This window comes from Triplophysa dalaica, chromosome 7 (assembly GCF_015846415.1).
Source record: "Triplophysa dalaica isolate WHDGS20190420 chromosome 7, ASM1584641v1, whole genome shotgun sequence".
Taxonomy (NCBI): domain Eukaryota; kingdom Metazoa; phylum Chordata; class Actinopteri; order Cypriniformes; family Nemacheilidae; genus Triplophysa; species Triplophysa dalaica.
The window spans coordinates 20446228-20460373 of record NC_079548.1 but is presented as its reverse complement, the minus strand read 5'-3'; the positions used below and the strand labels follow the sequence as shown (position 1 = coordinate 20460373).

At 39.7% G+C, this 14146-nt stretch overlaps 1 protein-coding gene across 1 annotated transcript in view; it reads right to left on the bottom strand.

Moving 5' to 3' along the window:
• sdk2a (sidekick cell adhesion molecule 2a) overlaps positions 1–14146 on the bottom strand; it is a 124689-nt gene that overhangs the window by 29194 nt on the left and 81349 nt on the right. Inside the window, exons 10-21 of the mRNA XM_056752717.1 lie at positions 13091–13207; positions 12714–12881; positions 11640–11742; positions 11044–11220; positions 10386–10522; positions 10150–10297; positions 3891–4031; positions 3588–3769; positions 3054–3169; positions 2691–2886; positions 559–657; positions 294–485 (exon numbers count right to left, since the gene is read on the bottom strand). Of these exons, the coding sequence (XP_056608695.1) occupies positions 294–485; positions 559–657; positions 2691–2886; positions 3054–3169; positions 3588–3769; positions 3891–4031; positions 10150–10297; positions 10386–10522; positions 11044–11220; positions 11640–11742; positions 12714–12881; positions 13091–13207 (1776 nt within the window). The remainder of the gene's footprint in view (positions 1–293; positions 486–558; positions 658–2690; positions 2887–3053; positions 3170–3587; positions 3770–3890; positions 4032–10149; positions 10298–10385; positions 10523–11043; positions 11221–11639; positions 11743–12713; positions 12882–13090; positions 13208–14146) is intronic.

Genomic DNA, 14146 nt, shown 5'->3' with positions numbered 1-14146 from the left:
CAGCTTGCGTCTGAGGGATGGCTGAAGATGATGAATATTAATGCGCAAACACATCATATTCAGCGTGCCTTCATTAGCTGCCATATCAAGTGTTAGGTTAATAAGGCCACGCTGTAAAACGTTAACATCCTGCGCTGCGTCCGACCCTGTTGTGTCTTAAGGTCCTCTTACAGTCACATTCAGCCATTTGGCTGTTCTTGATTTAATGGACTCGAAGAGTAAATTTGATCCATTTATGTCTTCGCTGAGATTCTTACCCAGTACTACACAATCACAATACAGTATAAACTGACCTGGTGGCACACCGGATGATATGGTAGATGACGACAGCTGACCTTGACCTTTAGAGGTCATGCCGGCCACCTGAATGGTGTAGGTTGTAAGGGCGGTAAGGCCTGTGACCCGGTACTCCTGCGTCAAGTTTGGTAAGTAGTGCGTGACCCGTGTGTTTGTCCTGTTGAATTCCTCCCAGGAAATGCGATATCCTGCGGGCACAAGTCAGCCATGAGCACACAGTCAAATTTCAAGGTCGGATGACGCTGGCGGATGTGAAGGTACCTGTGAGAATCCCGTTCTTTTCAGGCGGGTCTTTCCAGCTCACTTTCAGAGATGTGTCCAGGATTTCTGTGAAGCTCAGGTGACCTACAGGTCCTGGAGCTGAGGACATGGACAACAGTGGACAGCATTGATATAAAACACAAGAGTCTTGAGAATGAAAGAAAAAACTGACTAACGAAATTGAATTAGCGCCCTACCAACATACATTGGAGTGAATTGATAATAATGTTCCCATTTTCGAGAAAACCCTCTACATTCAAAATGTTTGACAATAATTCTGTGTTGCGTTACTTGCGTACACTAAACGTGTTAGTTCCAGTGATATTCTTGAGAGTGAGAGATTTCATTTGATATAAGACAAATCTATGTTTTGTGAGATTGTGTCATATTCATATGAAGCTGAATATTATTCATATGGTTTTGTAGGGGGAGTGGTGGGTTTGAGGAAGATGAATTCAGACAAAATTATGTTCTTTTATGTAACGAAAAAAGCAAGATTGATGGGACTGGTAAGAAAGCTGAGGTTCTAAGCTGTCAAGTACTATATATAGCTTTGTTCTCAACATGATGATGCAATGTTGCGCAGGGGTAGCAGAGTTTAAGAGGTCAAAAGTAAAAGTAAGAGAAATGACTTACTGATTTACTGAATTTGAGATAATTGTGCTAAATATAGATGGTTTCAAAGCAACAACATAAACAAATGTTACTGCACGTGCTCGCGTTCATGGACTGCCCTTAACTAAAAATAAAAATATAAGAACCGTTAGGCCGTGTTCACACTTCACTTCAAAGTTGACAAGGCGCTTTTTTTTATAAAAAATGTGGTTACTACAAACAGCAGACGCAGCATTTGTGCACGAAGGCAGCTCAGAGAGACAGTCTTTAGGCAGCGTAACAGAATTCTATTTGAATTATAAACAGAGAGCGTCTTTACTATAAAAAATAACATAAAAACTACATTACTCATTTCACACTAGAAATGCCATCAAAAGTTACACAAAATTAAACTTACATTTATACAAATCTATTCTCCAACGGGCATTTCGGCTGCCATTTAATTTTTTCGAGCTCAGACTTTCTCGACCAATCACCTTCCTCGCATGTTGCTATAGAAACAACAGGTCTCTGTCATTGGTTAGCTGTGAAAAAAGGTGCTTGACGTAGGGTGTTTTTTTTTAAGAAGTCAAGTGTGAAAACGGCCTCACTTGGCAAAACTTGCCTCTCCGAAATTTTCAATTTAGACTGCGATACCAGGCTCAACCGCTAAATGTCAATGTCCCATACGGTTTCTTTAAATGCGTCAAAACTACATGACTCATTGAACAAATAGTTTATTTAATCAAATGAACATACATACAAATTCAACAAATAATTTATTTAATAAAATTATATTACCATTAAATAATATTATAAATTGATAATAACATAATTCAGTAAAATATCAATAGTTATATTATCAGACACATTAGACAGACCAGAAGTTAATGGCAGTACATGTGCTCGTATCCGATGAAACGGTTGCTCAGTTACTGACATTCTTCCAAATATCTTACTTTGTGTTTAGCAGAATAAAGTACAATCTTTGTAACAATCTGGGGTTGAGAAATGTTGAAAGAATTTAATTCTTTGGGTGAACTGTCCCTTTAAGTACAACTTAAAATTTAAGGCAGCAAACAAGTCACCCAGTCATGAATGATACTGTATTAATGTGATCTCAATCTGATCTGATTTTCACTGTCACACAAATAATGTGAAATTTATAATAAATATTAACTAATCTAGCATTTACTTGAATTAATTACTGAATTAAAAAGATAGCATTTCAACCTGATAATAAGCAGTAGCTACTGATCTGTCACAACAGTCAAGCAGAGAATGTTACTGTGTTGACAGCTCACAGTGTTTGAAAGAATTACCATATTCTGCATATCACAGACTTATTAAATGAAGACGCCACTTTGTTTATATCTGGTGTTGATGGCTAGCAGCTACTAACAGGACCTATTTTCCGTCACGGTATGGTAGTAACTATTATATAAGAAATCAAATGTTGCTCTGAGAATGTCACTGACACATTAACGTATCATTTCATTGATGGCCTGATGCACATTACACATTAAAAGAACACTCACTGTCTTCATGAGTGCGTATGCGCAGTGGGGTACTGCGAGGTCCGTCCCCCGGCGTGGTGAAGCACAGCACACAGGTGAAGTACTCTGTGAACTTTTTCAGCCCGGTAATGTAACCCACATGAACGCTGTCTTGAAAATTGGGTCTCACCGTAACCAAGGTAACATCTTCCTCGTGGCCTGGTTCCCATGCCAACAGCTAAAGGGGAAAAACAGAAAGATGTGACCACTATCGCTTAGCCCAAGCCAATGTGAATCCTGCTGCTGTCTCAGCGTGACATATATTGGAAGTAATGAAACCATTTTTTTTAAAGTAGTGCCGCAGTCCTGTGCTTGACCACTAGAGGGCAGTAGACGGGCATTCACCTTGTATCCCTGGTTGATGCCGTTAATGAACTGTGGACTTGGGGCGCTCCATGTGAAACGGACTGTTGTGGAGTTGACAGCCTCTGCCTGAACATTCCCTGGTGGGACCGTGGGCACTTGAAAAGAAATTTGATCAGAGAGAGAGATGCTGAGGGAAATCAAAGAGGGGGCGAAGAGATTGAAAAGAAAACACTCTGGACCCCTGCTGAAAAGACCAGCTCAGACCAGCATGGGTTTGGCGCTAGTTAGGCTGGTTAATGGCGTTCTAGTTTAAGGACTTCTTGCTGGTAAAACAACCAGGTGGAGACCAGCATCTCATGATAAGGACTAAAATGTTACCAAACCAGCATGAAGATATTTTGAGAAATGTCTCAGTGGTTTTATGTCCGTACAATGAAAATCAATGGGGTTCAAACGTTCTTCAAAATATCTTCTGCAGAAGTAAGTCATACAGGTTTGGAATGACAAGAGGATGATTCCTGGATTAACTATCCGTTTAAATCTGTGAACGTAGGAATGTAGGAATATTCATACCACCCTGCAGGGTCCATTCTGTGACTTTAGGGCTGTAGACCCCCTGGCCTGCCCCATTGTACGCCGCCACCTCAATCTCATAGTTGGTCCAAATGATGAGGTCCTCCAGTAGTAGATTGGTTTGGTCCGGGTTGGTGATATTCTTCATCTGACAGTCCACTGGCAATCCAGACAAACAGTACCTGAGAAACATAGTTGTAACTGCATCATGACTTTCAAGAGGCCGGCATTCCTGCTGAGTGGACTCAGGGTAAAGTCAACAAGATTATTTGAGTTGAACTCGATTGTGTGGAGTCCTCTCACCTGATTATGTAGCCTTGTAGGGGCCCGTTTTGATGGCTCTCAGGGGGCGGCTGCCATTGGATCATAATAGACTGGTTGGTTCGGCCACTGGCTATCACCGTCTGAGGAGGGGCGCTGGGGGGCTCCTCGGGTAATGATACTCTAAAATAAGAAAACAAGGAAAGAGCAAAACAAGATTAACAGCGGACCGAAACAGACATGCTGAGAAAACATTTTAAGTGAGGTGCTGCCCAAGACCCAGCAAAAAATAGAATGGAAACCAGCCAAGACCAGCAATCTAGTCTAGGCTGATTTTTTGAAGATTGTTGGTAACCAAACCAGAAGCGGTACCCTGCATTCATTTTGTGTCCATACAATAGAAGTGAAGTTTGATTCCCAGCATTTTTTTAAATATCTCCCTTTGTGTTCTGCAGAAGAAAGAAAATCATACAGCTTTGAAAGATGATGAGTAAACGATGACAGAATTTTCATTTTGGGGTGAACTATCCCTCTAAGCGTTCTTCTCTATTCAATACATTCCTCCTTATATGTGTCACCATCTAATAAAGAGTAAAACTGTAATAGAAAGCGAGAGAGAGTGAATCTCATTGGCTGCACACATTGAATGTCCTAATCACTGTTAGATTAATATTCCGTCCGTTCCGACTGCACGGATGAGTGGACGCACATGTCGTTGGCAATGCACGGGTTGGCCGTGCGTAACGATTAAAACCCTGATTCTCCATCTCACTCGTAAGCTATCTGAACGCTAGCCGCGTTACAAGCGGCGGCGCTCGAGATGCGTGCTCGCTCTCAGCGTGCAGATGATCAAAGACGCCACGGCGAAAATTGTCTAATGCCACAAAGTAAAAAAATCCAGTAAGACTCTTTTAAAATCTATTTCATTTGACATCTTGATATCTCCTATGTGAGAGCCGCAGTTCCACGAGTGAGATAAAGTGCAGCGTTTTGGGATCAAAGAAAACGCCGCAGATCCTTGAGCGCCGCAGCGTTTCCTTGTGCTGTTATGTCACTCGCCCTCTGCGGGTTCCCCTGTCTGAAGACAATCGGAGGGTATCTCTTTTGATCTTTACCAACTGAAGTTGCAGAAGTCAGCGCGGGTGATTAGTTGAGAGAATAAATGGAGTGTTTCTTGAGCTCAGAGTCTGTGGGAATGAATAGATGGCACTTTCTCGCATGCGGTAATGAATGTGCAAAATTGGGTGTCAAATTATGAGCTCAATGAGAAGTGAATTCACTTAAACTAGACTTTAAATTGCAATGAGGGAGGACAATGTGTTACTAAGCTACTTGGAGAGGTTCGGATTTTATTTGGAGGTAAAAAAATCTGTTGTAATTATAAACTTAATACACTCAGTTATTAAGACAACAGTATCTGCATGTCTTGTAACATCATTTTGTAGGTGACGACAGATTTCTATATTTATCAAACTGTTGAATTTATCAACTTATCTATTGTTTTAAGATCCACAACATTATTATAATTACATTATATTTTTAAGTTCATATTCAGATTATTTATAGAATATTTTGGTTAAAATTAAGGAGCGAATACATTTTTATCCAGGAGCGAATTTCATTATTTGCGTAAATAAATCAGTAGTGAATTCGTGCTGGGCGATGAGAATGATGCAAATTGTGCAATGCGATTGCCGCAAATGTGCAATATTCGCCTCGGTCACTGTATAAATTTCAAATGAGCAGGAAATTTGCATGGTGCGTTTTCACGCAAGCCACTTGATACGTCCAACTTGACATCGAAATATGCGAAAACACTCCTCGTTGCGCAGCGCTTCTATTCACATTGCGTGTAGTCAAACAAAGTAATTCCACTAGTAATCTAGAGCGAGGAACATGATTCGAATATTCGCTTCACTTTTCTTGTGTACACACAATCCCTGTGTCAGAAATGCTTACTTCCATACTATTTAGTAGGCAAAAATAAATATGAGTCATTAATAGTATGTCCGAAACCTCAGTATGCAAAAAAACAGTAAGCGAGAAATATCCGGATGGTCTATGGTTTCCGCCGAGATTTGTGACTGTGGATCTGATAGACATTTATCCATCCCATGATGCCACGGGAGCAGAGCAGCGGTCAAATTTCAAAAGTTAATCAAATATAAGGCAGAAAACTTCAAATGGGTGTCTGATTTTAAATGTAAGTACAGATTAATGAATTTCTTGTGAAAACGTATGTTTGAACAGATGCCTAGGTACAGGTGTATGTTAATATATCATAGGTCAAAAAGCATACGGGTCACATGACACTAAAACATGGCAGGGAGCTGAAGAGATGATGTGTTTTTGTAGACCAACCCGGAAGTTAGCACTGCAGTGGTTCCCTCGACCGAAAGCCAATGCATTTTACCCAAAGACTTTTTGAAGATCGCAAAAAATACCCTCTGTAAGGAACAAATGTTTACACGTTTTGTCTATCAAGGTAATCTTTACAAAATGAATACAACATTTGTTACTTTTGTAGCTTAAACACAATCGAAAGAAGTAAAAAGCTCACACGATGCTATAAAAAGATTACACTTAAGGTCGCTCAATATCAACGTCACCCCCACCAAGCCTCCGACAAGCATTATTTGCGGGCTTTATATGTGCGATGACGTTTAACGTCCCCGCCAAAGGAAGTAGCTAGTCGCTTTTAGCAACTTGTTAGCAACCCCTGTTTTTAAGACACAATAAGGCTTTAAAAAAATCACAAGCAGGTTATATTTGGTGTGTTTTATATCATAGAAAAAAACTTGAACATATTTAGGGGTTTAGTTAGCCACATAACTTATTTAAAGCGATTTACCCAAAACCCATAGACTTTGGGGTGATGGAACCGGAAGTCCTAAAATGTACTGCCATAGTATGTGATTTCGGACGCAGCACATATCTCTGCAAGTAAATTCAATGTTTCAAACAGAGATGGCGATAGAGTGGTAAAAGTTATGAATTGCAGCTTTAAAATCAAATCACCAAAAAAAAAAAAAAATATGAATAATATTAAGGACAAAGCTGAATAATACACATCATGCACTATGAAGAACACATTTTAAGTTTAGTGTTGCTGAAGTCTTATCGATGAGGTGGTACAGAAGAAAAAACACTGGATACACTAGTTTAGAGATTCCCGTGACATTCTCATGATAGTGTGTTTTTACATCCCCCCTCAGGAATCGTAGGTCTTGACAGGGCATTGCATCAGCAACAGATTTTTTATTATTAGTCTTTCCCCATTCTGTTTCTTTTAAGCCTGTTAAGGACACCGGTATCCTGGGCGGCAGGTTATTGATTTGCAACAGCTGTGCATCCGCTGGATGTTGCAGACCGACAAAGTCTATTTACTTCCCTCCCGCTTCCATATCTCGTCCTCAAACATTGACTTGAGCTTGACTTCTCCGTCTTCAATCCTTACCGCTCCTGTTGTAACGTGACCCGCTCGCTATAGTCTCCGGTTGATCTGAAAACTCCAAATCTAACTGTTCAATCAGATTACGAGGATCACACATCTGTGAACGGCTGCTTCCTCCTTGGCTGGATTATGAATATTAATGCACAGACACATCATATTAATGCAGAAATGTTGTTTGGCATTTGGCTCATTTTTTGGGGGCATCTTTAAGTCAGGATCGCTATGTGTGCGTGTGGCAGACGTCAGAGCGTTCTCATGGGATCACAGCACGTTTGAAAGCGTAAGTCACATGACGCATCTTTGTAATGCTGTAGCAGGCAGAGTAGGGAGAAGTCGCATAAAAGCCGATATAATCTCTCTGTGTTCAGTTTGACTGCGGTGTGCAGCCGCAGATTCAGAACAATAATGCACCGAAACCCTCGTGGGGGCTGCGAGGCTGTAACACACAAAAGCCTCCGCGCTTTCGCCGGCCTTTGTGAGCATTCTTCAATGCTTAAGTGTGATTCTCACGGACACTTCTGCCATGCTCTTTATTTCCCTGATACGTGTTCAATCTCTGGAGAAACAGAGCACTTTGTCAACCCTCATTCTGTCTGTATGAAGTCCTGAAGCTCACATGTTTCCTAACCGGGCGTGATGTGAGCCATTAAAGCTCTTTTTCGTATTAATCCGTGTTGGTGCTATTTACACTGACAGCTATTTTAACCCAATACCTTGATGTCCTGTAGGAGCTTGTACTGCTGTGTTCCAGCATGTTACCGCTAGCAATTAAGAAACAGGTTTCTTGCTGATATAAATTGACATTTATTTAAAAAAATATTAGTTTCTGAAGCTCAGTTGGTAGGGCATTGTTATAGCAAAGCAAAGGTCATGGGATAATCTCAGGGGTCACACAAAGTGATGAAAGACATACATTATGCCGCTCAGGATAAAAGCATGGGCCAAATGCATAAAATGTCAAATGTATAAATCGCAGACGGACGGGATGCATTATAAATAGCAGCATGAATGCAGCAACACACAAAAGAGTTACCGTTGCAAAAATGTATTCCACATGAAAATATTCAGAGGATTTAAAGAAACAGTTCCAAATCTCCATTTCTGTGTTAGGATGAACACAGAGAAAGATATTTGGAAGAATGCTTGGCCACCATTGACTACCATCGTAGGAAATTGCTTTATAAATGTATTTGTTCTGTTGAACACAAAAGAAGATATTTAGAAGATATCTATTTAGAAGATATTTTCCTACTATGTGAGTTAGGGTGGCCAAGAACTGTTTGGTTACAGGCATTCTTCCAAATATCATGTGATCTCGACATGGCAACACCAATGACCTCGCATGTGTTTTGTACAATAACACAGTCTGCTGATAAGACTGAAGTCTTCAATTCATGTAAGCATGAAACATATTGTTTAAACGCTCCATTCCTTTCTTTTTGATAAACGCTTTTAATGAGGGAAACAATTACTGAGACAGTGCTGCTTTAAACATTAAATACACTCTGACGTACTGTGACTCGCTCGCTCCAGGCAAAGTCACACAACTCACCTCCTCTCTCCATACACACTTATGTTTAGACTGCTTATACATTTTTCTCTCTAACGGCACAAACACAGACAGCCGCAGAGATACAGCAGAGGAAATCCCAGTGCTGTTATACTGAATATCAGCACTTTTGTATGGCCTGACTATATACATAATAATGACATAAAAACTGAATTTACGGTTTTAGGACGAATGACAAAGAATTTCTGCGGATTTGAATATATTAATTTAGAAAGTAGTGATGACCGGATCTACTGTGTAAATATGTCATCTGCTTTTTCCACTATGATCAAACTATCACACTGACATTTAAAGGTCTTCAAGACAACCTGCCAAAATAAAAGTGAATTGAAGAAATTAAGATATACAACCATACTATAGTATTCTGTAGTATTAGCTTCAGTAAATCGATCAACTTTATAAACAAATTATTAGTGTGCTGGTAATACTTTAATATTTTCTAAGGTTCAAAAACACTAAAGTATTCAGGAAGTTTCTTACAGTTTATAATAACAAATACTATTAAAGAAATAGTTCACCCAAAAATTGTCCCCATTGACTTGACCATAGTCTTTTTTTGGGTGAAATATTCAATATTCCTTTAAATATTTTAGCTTTTTTTCATGTGGGCCAATATACAGCCATGCAAAAGCTAGAAAAATAATTTAAAAGAGCACTCCCGTTTTGCCTTTAATCTGCATTTCTGCACGTATCATTGCAATTCAGTCTAGTGTCTGTGGAATTTTAACAGAAAAAACCTTCCAGAATCACAAAAAGTCACCCAACAGCAATGTAAAAGACAAAGAATTCACGCATTAAGTCGCTTAAAAGTTGTAAAAAATAAGGCTTATTCCATCACGTATTCATTTTTTAAATGATCTTAAAATATTGTTGTTAATATGTTATTTAAACATGAATATAGACTTTTTTTACTTTTCAGTCTCAAGAACTGCAAACATTGCATCTTTTGTGGCTATTTTGACCAATTTGTCAGATTTCAATTTTCTCCAAATAAATAAAAATGATGAAAAAAGCGTTATTTTATTCTGTATTTGGGAGAAATGTTGTACTAGTTAAACACAAATGATAGTGTGATAATTCCAGAGTGGTCTCCTATTTTTTCTGAAGCTGTCTTTAACTATTAAACTCAAAATTCAGAAAAATTAAAACAGAAAACATAGAATTTAGGAAAAAGTGATTTCATTTAAAACACCACTCGGTCACTCAGCCAATCAAATCAAGAGTAGAACTAACTGTTGTAGAAGATGTGTTCATTTCATCATGATACTCTCGCTCACCGTGCTGTTTCCCTGCTAAACTGGCCCTTCCCCACATCATTGACGGCACACAGACGGAACTGGTAAGAACGTGCGGGGATGAGACCCGCGACAATCACGCTGGCGGCTTCCGGATCGATGTTCGCCATAAGGATGGTCCAGGGAGCATCTGTCACAAACGAAGATGTTGCGGCCGGATTTTAAAGAAGAACAGCATAGGAAGGAGCAATGTCACATACAGGAGTCAGCACACTCACTGTTCTCTGACACCTCCAGGATGTAGCGGATGAGCGGACTGTTCCCGTCAAAGGCCTGAGCCCACGTCAGGTTGATGGTCCTTCTCTCAGAGCTGCTGAGGGTGGCGATGAGGTTCTCGGGAGAATGAGGCAATTGCCTAAAAACAGAAAGTATTTGTTCATATTTTCATACAAATATTGAATGTTTATAAATTGTTAACATTTTTGTTTATTTCTGTGATTATTTGACTTTCTTTGCTAAACTATTTAGTAATCCAAACAGTTTCAAAAAGTAAACTGTCGTCGAGAGAGTTTGTATGTTTATTGTCTCACCTTGTTATATATAAATGTTGTCTCAACGGCTTTGGCATTACCAATTTAGCATTATTTGTTATGGCAATGGAATACAATGCTCTTTTGTACTTGAAACAATGCACCATTGATAAAAGAGGAAGAGCAGAGGGAGTGCAATGTTTGGATGTTTGTTTACCATTCACCGTGCGTTCCCAAAAGCCTATTACTTCAATTTTTAAAATCCCAATAGAGAAACAAAGCCCGCTGCTTCAATAAAAAATTATGCCCAAGAGCCAGTGAAAAGCGAGAGCGGAATGCAAATCTATGAAGCAAAGGACACGGTAAGTAAATAATTGGCCGGGAAAACGTTGCCGCTGTCACGTACCGGACTCGCAGGTGAGCGTTGCGGGAATCGTTGCCTCCCACAGAGGTGACCTTACAGGTGTAGGTCCCGATGTCCCCCGACCAGGTCTGGGTGATGTGCAGGCTGCCGTTCCCATCGAGACGCAACCGAGGGCTTGACTTCACGTCAATAACTGATCCTCCTTTCTCCCAGACGTGCCTGTTAATGCAAGAGGCTTATTTACTTATGCGTGTTCACAAAGAGTACACAGCGACAATGCATGGCAAACTTATTTACTTAATGAACACGCGTGCACAACAGCGACGAGGCGACGCACTCCCAAATCCACGCCCACACTTCTTAATTGCAGCTGCATTCGTTTCCCCATTTAATCTCGGCTGTCTCCCGTTTAATTAAAGTCTCCATCTAAGTTATTGCTCTGTTTACATATTCATCTGTTTTTCCCTGATCAAATAAATAACAGCAGCCCAGCAGGTGACAGTTAAATCAAGTCTTATGAGACTGGATATAATAAACGCAGGACGGGAAGTGAAAGAGCGGGCTGGAGTTGATCAAGACGGGGGGCGACTGAAAGAGAGAGAGCATGAAAGAGCTGTAGACACGGGAAGAGATCTTACTTGACTGAGACGCTGGGGTCATGGGTCACCCCACAGGTCATGGCCGCTTTGGTGCCCTTGATCACGCTCTGGTCCTGAGGTGGATTGGTGATTCGGGTCCGAGCTGGACACAGATAAATCACAGTATTGTACTGCATTCGACCGACATTGATTTTCTCTCCAATTTGTGCGAGCAATGTACTTAGACACCACACTCGCAAATTGTTTATAGAGCGTCTGATGCACATTGCACAGAAAAGGGCAAAAGCTTTTGTAACATCTAAGCTGAGGGATATAAGCACAGCCAATCAGAAAATCGTGTGAACGTGCTCGAAAAGCATGGCACAGCTGAAGGGTTTAAAACTAAAAACACATTCTTGCATTTTTATTTCAGGATGTGAGCTTTCTGGGTTTTCGAGTGGAACTTAGGGGATTTGTAACAATTATCCAGGGCTTTTTTCAGCATCCACAATATGTACTAGACCATGTTTGATACATGAGAATGTTTTACACATGTTTTGCTCCTTTTCAGTGACTTCAGTTTGGGGAAAAAACAAACAGGTAATAAATGTAAACGTGGGTTGTCACATTGCCGAGACTGTGTGTATATGTCTTTTAAAGGGACAGTTCACCCCAAAATGAAAATTCTGTAATAATTTTTTCACCCCAGGTTGCGCCAAATGTGTATACATATCTTTGTTGCGATAATCATGGAGAAAGATATTTGGAAGAATGTCAGTAACTAAATGGTTCTTAGCAACCATAGTTGAAAAAATGACGATGGTAGTCAAAAGTGCATTCTTCAAAATGTCAGAACAAAGAAATATATAAAGATTTTTTTTTCCTATTGTAGTCAACGGGGGCCAAAACATCTTCCAAATATCTTCCTTTGTGTTCATCAAAACAAATAAATGTATATTGATTTCGTACAACTTGAGGATGAATAAATGATGTTTTTTTGTGAACTGTTCCTTTAAAAAGCTAAATCTGGTTACATGTCAATTTGACACCTGCTTACTGGTGAGGTCTGGTTGGTCAGAACAAGTTGTATATTTATCTAGGCTTTATACAAAAATCTGGCTATAGTCGACCTACCCCACACCACCAGATCAGCCGAAGCCTCGTCAATCCCACGTGAGTTACTGGCCATACAGGTGTAGGTTCCGGCATCAGACAGGTGCGATGGGCTTATCAGGAGGCTGCCCGACTCCAACAAAGTGAAACGTGGCAGCTGGACGGAGCCGCTAGCCAGAACCCGATCAGCTGAAAGGCGACGGCAAGAGGGAGGAAGAGAAAAATTAGAACAGATATCAAATAGACATGATGGTCCCCAAACTTGTCGGAAGACCGCTGATTGGACACTTGTTTTAGGTGACATCCCAAAGCCCCCACGGTTACATTAACGTTCATATGTCCACGAGACACTTTGATGAATATCCTCCTTTAACAGAGATGACTGTTTAGAGACTGACCTTTCTGCCATGTGATTGCAGGTCGTGGGGCTCCTGAGGTCTCACAGTGTAAAATGATGGACATGCCATCAATCACAGCGCTGTCAGATGGGCCGGCCGTGATGTTGGGTGCGATACCTGCGATAGAGAGGACGGCTGGTAAGACAGACCTTGGCACAAGTACTGAATGGAAAATGAGTTCATTTAATTAACTGGATTGCAAAATCAGATCCCAAATATCAAATACTAGTATAGATTAGACTAGTATGATTTTATGTTAAATTCTCACAATTACAATTTTATTGATTACTATATTACATATAAAGTACACATCATTTGCATATATTTTTTGTCTATTAATTTGGTCATAAGCTTACTTAGTATACTAAATATACTAGTTTTTGAGTAGTTTCACAGGGGGAGGGTTGATAAAATTCATCAAACAGAATTTAAAAGGAACCTTAGGTATGGAGAGATGTGTGGCTTAGTATATTAACAATAGCGTTGACTTTATAAATGTGAAATAAAAAAACGTCAAACATTAGATCAGATATATAAATACACAGAGACAGTAGTTGGTGGTATGTGCCTGCCATAAAAGAAGAATGCGTTCAGTATGCGTCTGTTCAAGGTAAACATGTATTAAATCATAGCTTTAAACTACCGTATTTAAGACATCATCATTCATTATCGTATACTTTATACATTATGAGAATATACTAATAAGAATAAAATTATAAGATGCTTGCGGTTTGGTTATTTATTCTGTTTTAGAGCACACATGAATGTTAGCCCCCGTCAGCCTATGACCGAGAGAGAGAAGACAATAGGCTAATGATGTAAATCATCATCACAAAGTCAAAATCTGGATAAAATGCATTTTTTAATGGCTAAAACATATATATATATATTAAATTCGCAATGATTTTGGTTTTTAATATGCATGTTTGTATTGTGTCTGACCAACAATATTCAAATGTATGAAAATACATCAAATAGACTCTTTAATTTCTTTCTTCATTATTTTTGCATTATTTTTATATACAGTACATTTTATCCTACAGCACCTTTTATTTA